The sequence below is a fragment of the Oreochromis niloticus genome, linkage group LG13, assembly GCF_001858045.2.
Source record: "Oreochromis niloticus isolate F11D_XX linkage group LG13, O_niloticus_UMD_NMBU, whole genome shotgun sequence".
NCBI lineage: Eukaryota > Metazoa > Chordata > Actinopteri > Cichliformes > Cichlidae > Oreochromis > Oreochromis niloticus.
Window position 1 is genome coordinate 17183751 of NC_031978.2, and position 15765 is coordinate 17199515.

At 46.1% G+C, this 15765-nt stretch overlaps 2 protein-coding genes across 5 annotated transcripts in view; one reads left to right on the top strand and one right to left on the bottom strand.

Moving 5' to 3' along the window:
* Positions 1-15765, bottom strand: part of mark1 (MAP/microtubule affinity-regulating kinase 1) — a 41179-nt gene that overhangs the window by 17879 nt on the left and 7535 nt on the right. For 3 of the 4 annotated variants that reach the window (XM_013275552.3, XM_013275555.3, XM_019366689.2), the window contains exon 3: positions 11542-11595. In XM_013275552.3, coding sequence (XP_013131006.1) covers positions 11542-11595 — 54 coding nt within the window. Of the gene's footprint in view, positions 1-9259; positions 9828-11541; positions 11596-15765 lie in introns of those variants that run through there. The other variant, XM_013275554.3, reaches the window with a different exon arrangement.
* LOC112841941 (uncharacterized) lies at positions 4703-7868 on the top strand. The gene is made up of 2 exons (XM_025897342.1): positions 4703-4786; positions 6327-7868. The coding sequence occupies exons 1-2, from the start codon at positions 4720-4722 to the stop codon at positions 7793-7795; spliced, it is 1536 nt and encodes a 511-aa protein (XP_025753127.1). The 5' UTR covers positions 4703-4719; the 3' UTR covers positions 7796-7868.

Below are 15765 nucleotides of genomic sequence, written 5' to 3' on the forward strand. Positions count from 1 at the left end.
CAATAAGGATGTAGCCACCATGCAGGCTGACAGGAGATAATGAGTTAGCGGTCTTTGATCCAGTCTACTATTAATATCAATAATATCTACAGATGCAGGAAGGTGGGGGGGGTCACGGCGTGGCATAAAGCAGATTTTCAGGTAGACAAGGATTACAGAAAGAGCTACAAAAATAAAACATTTGCATCGCACACATCATTTGCAATGCGGTTGAATCTCAGTAGTCTGTGCCAGTGACCTACTTCCAGCCACCCAGAGGCACCCAGTCTCCCAAACTAGCCTTAATTACAGCAGTCCCCATACAGAAGGAGCCGATATCAGACTGGGAACACTTACAAGAACTGGCTGGACTATTTCAGTCACAGCAGCACAGCTGCTCATTCAACATGGAGATTATTGATAGGATGAGTAGTCTGGAAGCCCTCATCCCTCTAATGGGTACGTGCGTGCATGTTTAAAGTGCTCAAATATTAGTTCAAACCACATATCAGTAAATAACCACAGCTTTCTGTTTTTCCAAGAAAGACAGTGAGAGACAGACAAACAGGCAGGCAGCGTCACTGATATTCAGGAAACCGTCGCACCCTCGACTCCCAAGGTGCTGAAACCCAACAAAAAAAAGGCACATCTCTTTTTCAATCACTCTGCAACTATGTGCCACTCGTTATTCATAATCCACAAAACCAAACTACACTTGACTTACACCAAACTCATTTTAACGCTTTTCAAATACATCTTATGGAACAGAAAATATTCACAAACACGTAAATCTGTGCATATCTTAGCCAACGTTTCAGTTGTGTTATGATTCACCTCAAACACAAGTGCTGCCCGTCCAATCACCTTCCGCTCATCTGAACAAGACCAAAGCTCCGCTAGCCCATAGGCTCAACAGCGTTTCATTGGCTAATGCAGAATGGCAGGCACAAGACAGACATCAACAACACCCATTTACAAGAGCTTGACCCCATAGTGAGCTTTTTGTAGAATACACAGAGTCACCATGTATTGTTTGGAGCAGTTTCTCACACAGTCACACTCGGATATAAGAGTGAGGGTAAAGGTTGGTACTGCAGCTTTGAGCAATGTTAAAAATAATAACTAGAGAAGCTGCCAGTGTTTCTGGGGTTTCATTTACCCTCTTCATGCTCTTCAGTCTTTTACATGTCATGTGTAACAGAGGAGAACCACTTGCCAATCATGCAACCTTCCATATTTCACTGACGTCTTTTAAGCGATGAAAAAGAAAACACTCTTATTTACAGATTACAAAGAGAAAGCGCTGGGATGATGGGATGAGCGCAGCGTTTGGTCGGAGGGGATTAGCGGAGAGGCCTATTTTAGGGCTAAAATGCCTAAAACCATGACAACGTCAACAACCCTGACCACAGATGACATGTGATGCATTTCCTGTGGCGAATCTCAGGAGGTGCTTTGGATGCTCAGCTGACCTCATTTCCTGTTGGGGCTGAAACCACCTCAAAGTCACATCAGGGCCAATGGGCCATAAAGAAAAAGAGTGGAGGTTCGCTGTAACCTCATGACTCATTTTGGCCTCTGCTAACCCCTCTTTAAAATCAAATGATCGGGACACTGTGGGCTCACACAGATATGCTTAAGAAAATAAGTGTTAAAGTGCTGTATGTTCGATGTGAAATAAAGTTTATTCTACTCAGAGAGGACGAAGAGGATGCTAGCTACACTAATGCATAAATGTGTGTATAAGGTTGCCAAAAATGACAAAAAAAAATCTCCAGAGATTCTGCCAGCTAGAGCCTTCTACATAAACCAAATATCTTCTGCTTATGTCTCTGTGTGTCATGCAGGTTTGCGTGTATGTGCATGCGTGTGGCAGTAAAAGATCTGACAGGGCGATGGTTGTGCCTACAGTGCCAGATGGTGAGCCCACAGCCCGGCTCCTCTGAGACCATAAAAAGAAATATTAGTGGCATTTTGACAGGCTAACACGAAAGAGTGGCTGTTGACAGGGAGTGTAGGAATGATGTGGCCCAATCAGGCATCTCAAACCTCAGTCACCCACACTGAAACGGAGTCAGCATGAATGGCTCAAATCTTCTCCATGTTTGCCCTGCGTACAAAATGTCTAATCAACTCCAGATCAGATTTTTATTTTTTTTTTATTTTTTTTTTAAATGCAGTGGACAATCCTTCTCAATCCACTTAGCTGTGTAATAAAAATACAAAAACTACTATGTTACCGATGTCAAAAGGGGGGAATTTGTATATAGCTGCTTAAATTTTGCATCTACTCGTTGGTGAAGGGTCATAGAGCAGCCCAAACAGCCTCAGGCATTACAGTGAAATTCAGTCTAGACTTCTAATTTGAAGAATGCCTCCAACAAAATCGCGTATTTTAATATACTCACTGCTCAGTTTATTAGGTACACAAATTCCATTGCTCGCTAATGCAAATATCACATTATTAAATCAAATGGCAGCAACTCCGAACATTTAGGAATGTACACATTCAAACCCAGCATAAGGATGAGGAAGAAAGGTGTTCCCTTTCAGTCGATTCACTCGGTACAACACATAAGTATGGGATATCACGCCCTCGCGTGTCCTGGCTGAAGAAACCTTTATTCACGCCTTTAAGGCAGATGACATGTGATGACACGCGCACGGCCCCGCCTGCACATATAGCCGCTGTCATCACGGTCATCCCTCAGTTCTTACGCTCTTCACCTCGCTGAGAACACCTCTGCTGAGTTGGGCTAGCTAGCTGCTGCTAGTTAGCTCCGTTGTCTGCCGACTTGAACTTAGCTTAACTGCCCCTGTTGGTGTTAGCCTCCACCGCCCAGTTGGTGTGTAGGCTGCCCGCGGAGCGCTAATTTCAAGTTTTTCCTGTGCAGCGTTTCGCTTTGCGTTTTGGAATGGACTCCAAACCGAAGCGAGCAAAGCAGAAATCTTCTGTTCGCCCCTGTCCTCAGGGATGCGGTTTCTGTTTGCACGACAGCGACCAGCACGATGCCTGCCCTGTCTGCCTGGGGATCGTCCACGCTAGGAGAGCGTTGACGGAGCCCGAAGCCTGTGCGTTTTGTCGCCAGCTCCGGCGCTCGACCCTGGAAAGACGGGTGACGTTTGTGGAAAAAGTGCTGGGACGCTCGGCTGTCGCACGGCATGACCCTTTCCTTTCCGAGTCTGGAGCCCCGGCTTCGTCCGAGTCCGAAGACGAGGATTTCCCGGTCGATGTCCCCGCAATTAGCTGGGCTGACCACATGGAATATGTTGACGGGTTAGCAGATGACGAGCCGGAACCATGCAGGAGCGCTGACGGGCTTCAGCCTGGGTTGAAGCCCGCCAGCGCTCCCCAGGAAGACGATGACGTGCTGGACATCGGCCTGGACATCCATGGTTTGTCGGAGGATGAGCAGGAGAGCTCATTGTCGGCCCAATGTGCCGCCGCTGCTGCGCCGGTCGGCCACGATGACACCTCTCTTTTCTCCCTGTTTCGCCGTGCTGCTGAGAAGCTGCAGGTGGACTGGCCCTCTCCTCCGCCAGCTCAGAAGCAGTCGCGGTTCGCGGGTTTTTTCCTCCCACCGGAGCCCGCAACGGCCAAAAACTGCCTTCCCATGTTCCCAGACTTTCTCTGCGAGCTAACAGCATCATGGGACAAACCTCTGTCTACCCGCGTCACTGTGCCCGGCTATGGACAGTACATGGAGTTGGACGGCGCCGAGGGGGCTGGCTTAGCTAACCCACCCCCTATGGAGCCGTCTCTGGCTGCTTATCTGGCCCCGTCCCATAACCATGGTGTCGGCGGCCCCGCAACTCTGCCGTCCAAGCACTGCAGATTCTCTGCTTCGCAGCTGGAGAAGATTTATCGGGCTCAGGCCGGCACTGCTCGCGCCATGAGCTCCGTCACCATGCTCCAGACGTACCAGGCAATGTGCCTGGCGGAGCTCGGATCGCTGGTTCCTGATGACAGCCCGCTGGCACCTCTTCTTAACGAGGTCAGAGTCGCCACAGATTACATCCTCCGTGCGTCTCGCTGTGCAGCGCTCTCCCTGGGCAGAGGGATGGCTTCGACAGTAGTGGCGCAGAGGCACCTGTGGCTGACCCTCTCTGACGTCCCGGATAGGGACAGAGCTGTATATCTGGACGCACCAGTGTCTGCGGCTGGGTTATTCGGACATTCACTTGAAGCCATTCAGGCTAGATTCGATCTGAGGAAGAAGCAGACGGAAGCTCTGCGCGACATCATCCCCAGACGTCAGCCGAAGCCCAAGCCCGCAGCTACCTCTCACAGGCCCGCCGCTCCTCTGCCGACTGGCAAGAGACCGGCGCCCACTGCTGAAGTGGGTGCGCCGCCAGCGAGAGCACATCCTCCGGCCCGAGCTCCACGCCAGTCGGCCTGGAGCAGAGGCCCACCCTCGGGCCCCCAGCGGGACCCGACGCCCGGGAGGAAGAAGCCTCAGCCCTCCTAGCTGTGGTTTCGAGTGGAGAAGGGGTCCAGCAGCAGGGAGACGCTGCTTTTACCCCTCTGTTGCCGCCCAAGAGGTGCCGCTTAAGTTCTGTTCAGGTTGTCAGCCCCAGAAGGCGCTGCACTTTCCTAACACAGTCTCCCAAGCACAAAACCCCTGCACACAAAATGCCTCAGGTAACTCCCTGTTCAGGTGTGTTAAATGTTCAGGTGACCACATCAAGTGTTCCCGCTGTTTTTCTTTGTTGTGCCCCAGAAAAGGTGCCTCCAACAAAATGTATGAATGTACATGTTCCCATGTTACAATCAATAAAGAGTGTTGTTTATTCTCAAACAATCACAAATGCTCAGCCTGCGGGCAGAATGAGCCAGGTCAGGCAGGTGATGCAGTCCCCTGCAGACACACTGGGGGGCGACAACGCCCCGCCGACGGTGCTGCAGGTCAGCGGGCTGGCTGCTCGCTTCCCTCAGTGGCGCGCTTGCGCCCCCTCTCCGTGGGTGCTGCGAACCGTTGCCATGGGTTACCGGTTGCAGTTCCGGGTCAAGCCGCCTCGTTTCCAGGGAGTCGTAAACACGACTGTCAACACCGAGGCGGCCATGATACTCAGAGAGGAAATAAAGGCGCTATTGCGGAAAAGAGCAATACGAGTGGTCCCTGCTTCGGAGACAGACAAAGGTTGGTACAGCCGCTATTTTGTTGTTCCGAAAAGAGGGGGAGGGCTTCGTCCCATCCTCGACCTGCGAGTCTTGAACACGTATCTACGTACGTACAGGTTCAAGATGCTAGCACTCAGACAGCTCTTGAATGCAGTCGGCCCGGGAGATTGGTTTGCGACAATCGATCTAACAGATGCTTATTTTCATGTGGCTATACACCCGAAACACAGGCAGTTTCTGAGGTTTGCATTCGAGGGCGTAGCCTACGAATACCTAGTGCTGCCGTTCGGGCTGTCGCTCGCTCCTCGCACCTTTATGAAATGTGCCGAAGCAGCGCTAGCGCCCCTCAGAGAGAGAGGCATCCGCATCTTAGCCTACCTAGACAACTGGGCTCTCGTAGCTTGCTCCAGAGAGCAGGCGGAGACACAGCTGTCACTGGTTCTGTCACACATTCAGACACTGGGGTTCTCTGTGAACTTTCAAAAGAGCTCGCTAATCCCGAGTCAGCAGATTTCTTTCCTCGGTTTGGAAATATGCTCGCTTTCCAGCTGCGCACGTTTGTCGGAGCACAGAGTGGCCGCGTTTCATCGCTGCCTCGCTCCGTTTCAGCTGGGACGCAGACTGCGTTTCCAGACGATATTACGCTTGTTGGGCATGATGGCATCTATGATCGCCGTAGTGCCACTTGGACTGTTAAAAATGAGAGCGTTTCAACGCTGGACTCTCTCTCACCGCCTGTGTGCATCGCGTCACCTCCGGAGGAGGCTGCCGGTAACCGCGTCTTGCATGCTAGCTCTCCGTCCTTGGAGGGAGCCCAGGCTGCTGCATCAGGGCTCTCGGATTGGGAGGGTGTTGTTTCGCAAGGTGGTGTCCACAGATGCTTCCCTAAGAGGGTGGGGAGCGCTGTGCGAGGGTGCATCAGTGAGAGGGATCTGGTCCGCAGCTCAGCGCCAGCTGCACATCAACCACTTAGAGCTGTTAGCAGTGTTCTTAGCTCTAAAGCATTTCCGTCCAGTCCTGGAGGGCCAGCATGTCTTAGTCAGGACGGACAATTCAACAGTGGTGTCTTACATAAACAGGCAGGGAGGAACACGCTCTCTTCCCCTGTTGAAGCTGTCTCGCTCTCTGCTGTTATGGTGCAGTGTTCATTTTCTGTCTCTGAGAGCCACCCATGTCCCGGGCCACCTGAACCTGGGGCCGGACCTTCTCTCCAGGGGGGGCCCCTCTGGTGAGAGAATGGAGGTTACACCCTTTAATAGTGGCTCAGATTTGGGATCTATTTGGCAAGGCGCAAATAGATCTTTTTGCTTCCAGGGTAAATACTCACTGCCCCCTGTTCTTCTCCATAATCGACCACGATGCACCCTTGGGCTTGGACGCGCTAGCGCACCAATGGCCAGACGTGCTCCTGTATGCATTTCCCCCAGTGGAAATGATATCTCCAGTTCTAGAGAGAGTGCGTCGGCATTCCCTCTCTCTGATTCTAGTGGCCCCTTGGTGGCCCACAAGGTCGTGGTATGCAGAGATAATCAGCCTGCTAGCAGCGAGTCCTTGGCAGCTTCCTCTCCGCAGGGATCTCCTCTCTCAGGCGGGAGGAGAAGTGTTTCATCCGCGCCCAGATCTGTGGCGCCTTCATGCTTACCTGCTGAGAGGCTAAACTTGATTGCTAAGGGTTTGCCACCTAGTGTGATAGCGACAATCCAGAGCGCTAGGGCCTCATCTACTAGAGGCTTGTACGCTTACAAATGGCGAGCCTTCGAGCAATGGTGCCAGGACCGCCACACTCTCCCATTTCAGTGCTCTATTGTAGATGTTTTGACATTCCTGCAGGAGCTGCTGGATAAGGGCCTTTCATTTTCGACAATTAAGGTTTATTTAGCAGCTATATCTGCTTGTCATATTGGCTTTGACGGGGTGACACCAGGTGCACATCCCCTCGCCATACGTTTTCTGAAAGGGGTTCGCCGGCTGAGACCCGTGCTTAAGTCCAGTGTCCCTGCTTGGGACTTGTCTTTGGTGCTGGAGGCCCTTTGTAGCCCCCCGTTTGAACCCATCGAGTCTGTGGATATGAAATTTCTTTCATATAAGACTGCATTACTTCTCGCTTTGGCTTCGGCAAAGCGAGTGGGTGACCTTCATGCGCTGTCCGTGCATCCCGCCTGCACACAGTTTTCTCCTGATGGCCACAAGGTCGTATTGCGTCCAAATGCTGCCTATTTTCCCAAGATCATGCCTGCATCTTATAGCTCAATGGAGTTTGAGTTGCTGAGCTTTTGCTCCCCTCCTTTTGCATCTGAGGAGCAGAGGAGGATGCATTCTCTTTGTCCAGTGCGTGTGCTATGCACCTACATTGAGCGCACTCAGAATGTGCGTTTATGTGACCAGCTGTTTGTCTGCTTCGCCAATCCAAATAGAGGTAGAGCTCTGTCCAAACAGAGGCTGTCCCACTGGATTATAGAAGCTATCTCACTGGCATACGGCACCAGAGGTCTTGCTTTGCCCCACGGGGTGAGAGCTCATTCCACCAGGGGGATGGCAACCTCATGGGCTCTTTTTAAAGGGGTGCCTGTAGCTGATATTTGTGCGGCAGCTAGTTGGGCATCACCGCACACTTTTGTGCAGTTTTATCGGTTGGATGTTACAGCCCCTTCGGTGGCTCATACTGTCCTTTCTGCTGGGTCTACCACTCACTAAGGAAGTGGTGGCCCGATTCCGGTTCGGTGGCTGCTCTGTGGGGCGTGTATATATGTCCCATACTTATGTGTTGTACCGAGTGAATCGACTGAAAGGAACGAATAGTTATGTCTATAACTTCTGTTCCCTGAAGGAGAGGAACGAGGTACAACACAAGGTGGCCCCACTGAGCAGTTTGGCTCGGTGAAGAGCGGCTATCGAACTGAGGGATGACCGTGATGACAGCGGCTATATGTGCAGGCGGGGCCGTGCGCGTGTCATCACACGTCATCTGCCTTAAAGGCGTGAATAAAGGTTTCTTCAGCCAGGACACGCGAGGGCGTGATATCCCATACTTATGTGTTGTACCTCGTTCCTCTCCTTCAGGGAACAGAAGTTATAGACATAACTATTCGATTTAAATTACTTTAAATGGCCAGAAGACAGAGGAAAAGGGACATTCTGTCTTGAGCTGAATGTAACAGTAACTCAAATAATCACTCGTTACAACCAAGGTGTGCAGAAGAGCATCTCTGAACGCACATGTCAGACCTTGAAGGAACTGGCTACAGCAGTAGAAGACCACACAAGGTTCCACTCCTGTCAGCTAAGAACAGGAACCTGAGGGTACAATTTGTACAGGCTCACCAAAATTGGACATTAGGAGATTGGAAAAATGTTTCCTGGTCTGATGAATCTTGATTTCTGCTGCAGTGTTCAGATCCTAGGGTCCGAATTTAGAATGAACAAAAAAAGCATGCCACGTATCAGTGGTGGTGTAGTGGTGTGGGGGATATTTTGTTGGCACACTAATACCAAATGAGCATCATTTAAACACCACAGCATAGCTGAGTATTGTTGCTGACAATGTTAATCCCTTTATGACCACAGTGTACCCATGGTCTGATGGTTGCTTCCAGTGGGATAACGCACCATGTCACAAAGCTCAGATTTCTTGAACATGACAGTGAGTTCACAGTACTCAAAAGGTCTCCACAGTCACCAGATCTCAATCCAATAGAGCACCTTTGGGATGTGGTGGAACAGGAGATTCATGGATGTAAATGGATGTGTGCTATCATGTCAATACAGACTAAAATCTCTGAGGAATGTTTCCAGCAGCAGAATGAACGGTTCTGAAGACAAAAGAGGGTCCAACCAAGTGCTAGTAACGTGTACTCAACAAAGTGACCAGGATGAATATTTTGTATACCCAGGAAACACTTTTTAAGAGTGAGCCGTAGGACAGCTTGAATGAAAAAACAAATTATCATGATTGACTTTGGTAAGATCATGGTTTGTTTTGTTTTATTTTAATCTTAAATACTGTACGGGTTTTCTTCTTTTTTTAACCTTAACTGTGTTTTCTTGAATTTTAATTATAACTGGACTGAAAAATAAATAAACAAACAAATGTGAGCCTAACTGAACATGCGTCAGCCTGCCAGGGTGTGACTTGCGGGATTTTAATGGAGTGGCAAATAGAACAGAAACATTAAGGGAAATGTTAGATTTATTAGACGACACAATAGAAACGCATCATAGAAAAAAAGAATGCTTTACAATAATCATTTGATCTCCATAATCTTGTTTTCATAATCATTAGAAGCAAAAACCATGGCTGAAAATAAAATCAGATCTATGAAAAGCTCTGACAAAATGTGAGATTAAATTATCCACACTACATATTATAGTACAGTGGTGATTTCTCATTTTTGCACTCTCGATGCCCACTTTTTATTATTTTTCCAGCCTTTCACTTGATAATCAGCAGCAATACAAACCTCCAACAGAGCAAATGACTGCAATGTTGCTTCTCTTTGGTTTTTCCAAGACATTATTTGATCAGTCCAAGGTCGGAAGAGTGCCCAAGCAGAAAACTGTATATAAAAAGCGCATGTTCCCTTTAATGTATTCGTGATGGAGCTTTTACAAGGGTAGCATAGGACACTCTGGGTCAATGAGACGATCGATTCAGTCCAGGAGACGACTGCTGCATTACAAGACGAGCTTCTGCATTGCAGATGGCATATCTGTATACTATTACGGGAATCTATAGTATGGAGCAGAGGACGTGAAAATATATAACTGTGAATATGCTCCAAATAAGGATACAAAACAAGACTCTACAGTTGATACAAATACAGAACATTTGACATCATCTGCCAATGTGAATGCAAACACCAATGTACTGTATGATGTAATATTAAAAACACCTTATCCCCTATATATAAAAAAAGCTGTATAAGTGATGCAGCTCACATATTAAAGCCCACTGAATAATTGATCAGCTGGGCTGCCAGGTCACGTGATATATCTGTCCTGCTACATTCAACACTACACAGCGGACAACCCAACCCATCCGGTATGAAACTCCTCATGACCCAATCTGGCAATGTCCCAGTCAGTTTCTATGCAGAATATTAATCCACCACATACGCACAAAACAAAATGTTCATTACCCTCACTTTGTGCACAGATTAGAAACCACACAATAGGCTGCGATACAAAAGAGCTCAAACAACGAGAATTATCTCGGTCAGATTAGATGAGCGTGGAACTGAGAGCTTGAAACTCTCACAGCAACTACACACTGATTGGCTAAAGAATTGCAGTCGGATCCCATTAAGATCCAAGACAATTGCAGGAATATAATCGTGTTAGAAATGCCCTGATAGGCGAAAAACCACCGTGTTTTACAGATGCCAAAGAAGGACTTCGGCAGTGAACCAGATTTGGTCTCACAATAGCCCTTTATGATTACACTCTGCTTGATTAGGCCAGCCTTCACTGACTCACCGAGTTCACTCATCTCATCTCCATTCAGACCAACATAAGGTGGAAGCACTATTTAGAAGCTAATCGCAATTATTTTGTCATTAAGAAGCTTGCAGGGGGCAACATTATCCCACCCTGGTGGCCTAACAAAGACACCATCAAGTGCCATTTATGTAGGTGTGGTTGTTATAATTGTCCATTATCATAATGAGTCAGTCAGTTGCTAGGCGATTTTTTCATCTTTTACAAAAACCGGAAAGTAAAAAAACAGCAGCGCTGGTGAGCTGCGCTACGATAATGTCATGATCATGAAAAGAATTCCTGTCAGTCAGCTGCACACCTGATTTATTTTTAGACTCGCAGTAGGTGATGTTGGCAGCTCTTGCTTTCCTTCCACATGGTCTAATCTGCGATGATGACTGTATGTGTACAGGTCTGTGCATTTACTTGGATAGCTATCTTTGTGAGGACTGGCTTAAGTTTAAAACCACTGGAGTGGGGACATTTAGGGAAAGTGAGGACCTTTTGAGCACTCCTTACCTTTTCACATATATTCAAAGATCTATTTGAAGATTAACCTGGATTAGTTTGGTTTGAGAGCTAATAATGCAATATGTGGACAAAGAGCACAAAGATAACCACGTGTGTGTTTAATGGGAGTCAGTAATCAGGAAACAGTCCCACAGCCTTTGTTCTAATTGGTTATGACTGCTAGACAAGGGTAAGTGACAAACAGGCCAGCAAGTGTATTTTTAGATGCCCATAACCACAACCAACAGAGTCAGGAGTGAAGGAGGTTGTGGCTGGAGATTAAACAAGCCCTGTGGTCTCTCCTGAGTACATCTGATTACATTATGTAAAATAGCACATCCTGAGTTCAAAGAGCAAAGAACAGAGTGGGAAGAACTCGGGAAAGACTATCGGAAAAGCCCACGAACACTGTAACCAAGACATCAATGTTACCATGTGGTCATAAAACATAAACTCACCTTCTGTAGGCTGGTTGGATTCAGCTGGGTTTTGTCTATTATCTTCACCGCCACCTAGAGAGAGAAAAGACAGGAAGACATTGACAGAAAAAGAAAGAAAGGGAAGGGGGAGAGAGAGTGGGATGTAGACAGGAGGAGATAAAACATAACCAAGATGTCAAAGCTAATTCTAGTTTTGTATTTGTGCAGTTAAAACTTGCATTGAAATGAACTCTTATTATTTCACTATTGTGCGGTGAGGTGGCTTTGTCAAAACATGTCACAGCTGAATCATGCATTCAGCCTGAACACACCTAAAAGCTTCTCTATTCAGTAATTCATTAAGACGTGAAGCATTGATTTGCAGAGATCAACGCAGAAATACTTATTCCCTGTTCACTATGACTATACTGTGAATCAAGAGCCTTTACACACTGAGCAAGGCAACTTAAAGCAGGGAGCAAGAAAAGTTTGGGTAAATATTCTCTAATTGGCAAACATGTCAGCAGTCATTTCCATCCATCTCAATAATCACCCCAAAGTGCTTGAGGAAACGGACGTAGTCTCCTCACTTTGAGAGCTCAGCAGCTTTCACTGACTATCTGTGCCATACTGCAGAGTCAAAAGCAAGCCACTATATTGTCTTGAGAAGTTTTAGTTTTTGGTGCTACATGGGGGGGTAAGGGGACATATCAGTTCCCCCCCACCCCTTACCCCCCCATGTAGCACACAGAAAGTCATCCTGTACTACTAAACTCTCAGGTTAAACACTATTTAATGTCTGAGCTGATTGCTCACACACACAAGTCTAGAAAAGTTCACGGCTGCATGTGTGAAAAAAGTGCTATGGTAAGCTTTTTTCTTGTTTTTTTATATGTGTAAATAAATAAGAATGACAGTTTTTATAGTCTAACCACAGGTAATTACCATAAAATCTTTTCTTAGCCTAACTACAGAGAGCAAAGGGGTCTAAGGATCAAACTAGTAGCTGTTTGCTGACTTGATATTTCAAATCCTTCACGAGTTTTACAGCCTCCATATGCCTCTTGAGACTCTTCAACCAACTGACAGTATCAAAGCTCTTAAACATGTGTTTGTTCCTTATTTTGCATTGTACTTTGTACTGAATGGATGCTGCTTTCTCAATTCAGAACTGGAAAGGAGACGCTGCTGTTGGCCTTGGTGCTATATTAATAAAATGCATTAATAAAGCAAACAGAGAAATATTGAACTAACATCTGTGCAGTTAAAAATTAACCTAATAGTCTGTCAAAGTTCCACTTTCCTGATCAAATAAACCAGTAGGTTACAGAGCGCTATGTTGTTTGCCCAACTTTATTGCACCAAATGGTGCATGTAAATGTACATACTTTTTATTACATTGCACAAAGTTAGCATATCACATGTATGGGGCCAGAGCATGAGTCCAGCTATAACTGTGAATGCGGTCCATGGCTGCAGTTTTGGCTTAAACAAAAAAAATGCATAAAATGCATAAAGATGCATAAACGTATTTGCTCATCTGCCATTCTTATAGGGTTTAGGAGGTTTAGGAGTGTTTATGGGAATTTTTCACCTTTCTTCCAAAAGTGCTTTTTTGAGATCAAACACTGAAGTTGGACGAGAAGGCTTGCCTTGCAGTCTCTGCTTTGATTCATCTCAGCGGTGCTCTATCGGGTTTTTTATTAGGACTCTGTGCAGGCCAGTTAAATTCTTCCACACCAAACTTGCTCATCCACATCTTTATGGACCTTGCATCGTGCACTTGTTTGCACTCATACTGGAACAGGAAGGGGCCTAAAAACAACCCCACATCATAATTCCATCTCCACCAAAACTTTACACTTGGCACAACGCAGTCAGAAAAGTACCATTCTCCTGGCAATCCCCAAACCCAGACTCGTCCATTTGATTGCCATATGAACAAGCATGATTTGTCACTCAAGAGAAAAGGTTTCAGTGATGGCGTGTTACACACCACACCAAAACTTTGCATTGTGATGGAAAGCTTGGCTGCAGCTGCTTGACAATTGAAAAACTCCATGTGTAGTTCTTAAACTACTTTATCTTTAATAGCAAGGAAATCTCATGGCTGGACTTCTTGCACAGATGGCATCGTATCACGCTACCACGCTGGAATTTACTGAGCTCCTGAGAGCAATTCATTCTTTCACAAATGTTTGCAGAAGCAGTCTGCATGCATAGTTGTTTGACTTTATACACCTGTGGCTATGGAAGTGAATAACAAAGCCCCAGGTTTAAAATTTTGTTGGGTATAGGAGTTGCATGATTCATCACACATCTATTTTCTATCAACCACCCCAGAAAATTAAGCGTGCCAGTGACTTGATTTTTAGCTAAGACCTCATGGTTATTAAAATGTTTAAAAAAAAAAAAAAAAAAAAAAAAATCATGTCTACTCTTGCTTCAACACTCCAAATCTAAAGCGATTTACACAACATTATCGTAAGCTGTGTCCCCCCCCACCCCACCCCCAGGGAGCTGTGCCTTAACCACCATCTCCAATCATAACCATGTCTAACATCAGAAGTATTATATGAGTGGATCCTGAAGAAATTTTGTCATCAACTATGTTCATCTGCTGAATTACATTCTAGCACAAAGATTGGAACCTCTGTAGAAGACACACTGATAACATTAAAGATGAATAATATCACAAAAACATACATTTTTTTCTGAAGTATTACTGTGCCTCTGGCCTTATAAGAGCTTAATAAGCATGCTTCAGTGGATGCAGTCTCTTGCTGTAATCCCAAGCAGCCTGGTAAGGGGGAAAACCAGCAAGCAAATGCTGAGTCATGGTGATGAGAATGCAGGTTATTCATCTAAAACCACTTTCCCTAAGACCTATGGTACGAATTGTTCTGTAATTTAATTTGATACAACCCCAGAAGCCAAACTTGATAATAACACCAAGAAACAGTCTAACAGGGAGAGGCTGGAGCAAAGTGAAAGACTGCAGAAAGGCCTACTATGTGTAGAAAAACACAGTATGCAGGTGGTGTCTATTTGTAGCCCTTCTTAGGTGGGCAGGTGCACAGACAGACTCCCTTCCTCTCTGCTTCCTCCTGTCACGGACGAAGCTCAGGTTTAGGCACGTATTTGCGGGTCTGTTGATGTACAGTACGCCTACAGGTGTTGGAACGGTCCTCATGTGTCACTCTGCTGCTTCAACTTCCACTATTCCCTTTGCATGAGTCAGTGAGATTCATTTAATTTCCTCGACACGATGCCGGGCAAATATTTTCATTTTTGTTAGCAGACAGAGATTTGATGAATGAGTGGACGGCATAAAAATCATACACAAGGGCTCTGTGTGCATGTGGGTGCGTGCGTGTTCACGCTAATGGATTTGAGGGTAAATAATTCAGTTTCACAGTGACAGAAGGGCACTGTGCATCAGTGTTAATTATTCAGCCCAGTCATAACACAGGGGCCATATGCTCTTCACAGTATACAGGACTTGTGATCGTGTGTGAATATTTAGACAGCGAGGACACAAAGGGGAAACTTTGCATCGCTCGTGTGCTCGAGTGCTTTACGCGTTTCCTCTACACTCTGATTTCCCTCTAGGCTCTCTTATCAAAACCACAGAATCATGATATCTGTGTGCTAAAGGGAAGTATTTTAGCATAGTATAAGGTCATATGCGGTGAAAAGAAAGGCATGACTGTAATACAGGGAGCAGGGCTGGTGGGTGTGTTTGATGTATGAAATGTACGACAACATAAATTTTTTTCGCGTCACATCTATGCAAATAAGTGCTCTGAGTGTTGTATGTATATTTGCTTCTTCACACTTCTATGCACTCTAAAACAAGAAGTACAGTTTATACCATACTTGCCATATAAGTGCTAATGAGTATGTTCATATTTGCAGTGCTTTGTTTTCCTCGTTTCTATATTTAGCTCTCCAAGTAAATTTGCTCTCTGCGGAGACTAAGAGGATACTGAGAGCTTCTAAGAACAAGGGTCAAATTCCTTCCATGTGTCAGCAAGAAAGCTGCAACATAAACTGAAAAAGATAAACAGATCAACAGATAATTTGATTGATTTGTTATTTACGTTAAAACAATTTGTAAACATAATTCAGAATTAATGGAAAGTGACCATTTACTCTAAACCTAATGCCTTAAAAGCATTAAATTACCATGGCATTCATGCTCATATATAAACTTGATGGATGTAACCTCCAGGTCTGTGAAGCAGTCCTAATGGCCAGATG

Coding starts and splice junctions, on each gene's coding strand:
- LOC112841941 (XM_025897342.1), top strand. CDS start 4,720: ATGTATGAATGTACATGTTCCCATGTTACAATCAATAAAGAGTGTTGT. Junction 4,787..6,326: donor TTTATTCTCAAACAATCACA/AATGCTCAGCCT, acceptor GGGGGGGCCCCT/CTGGTGAGAGAATGGAGGTT.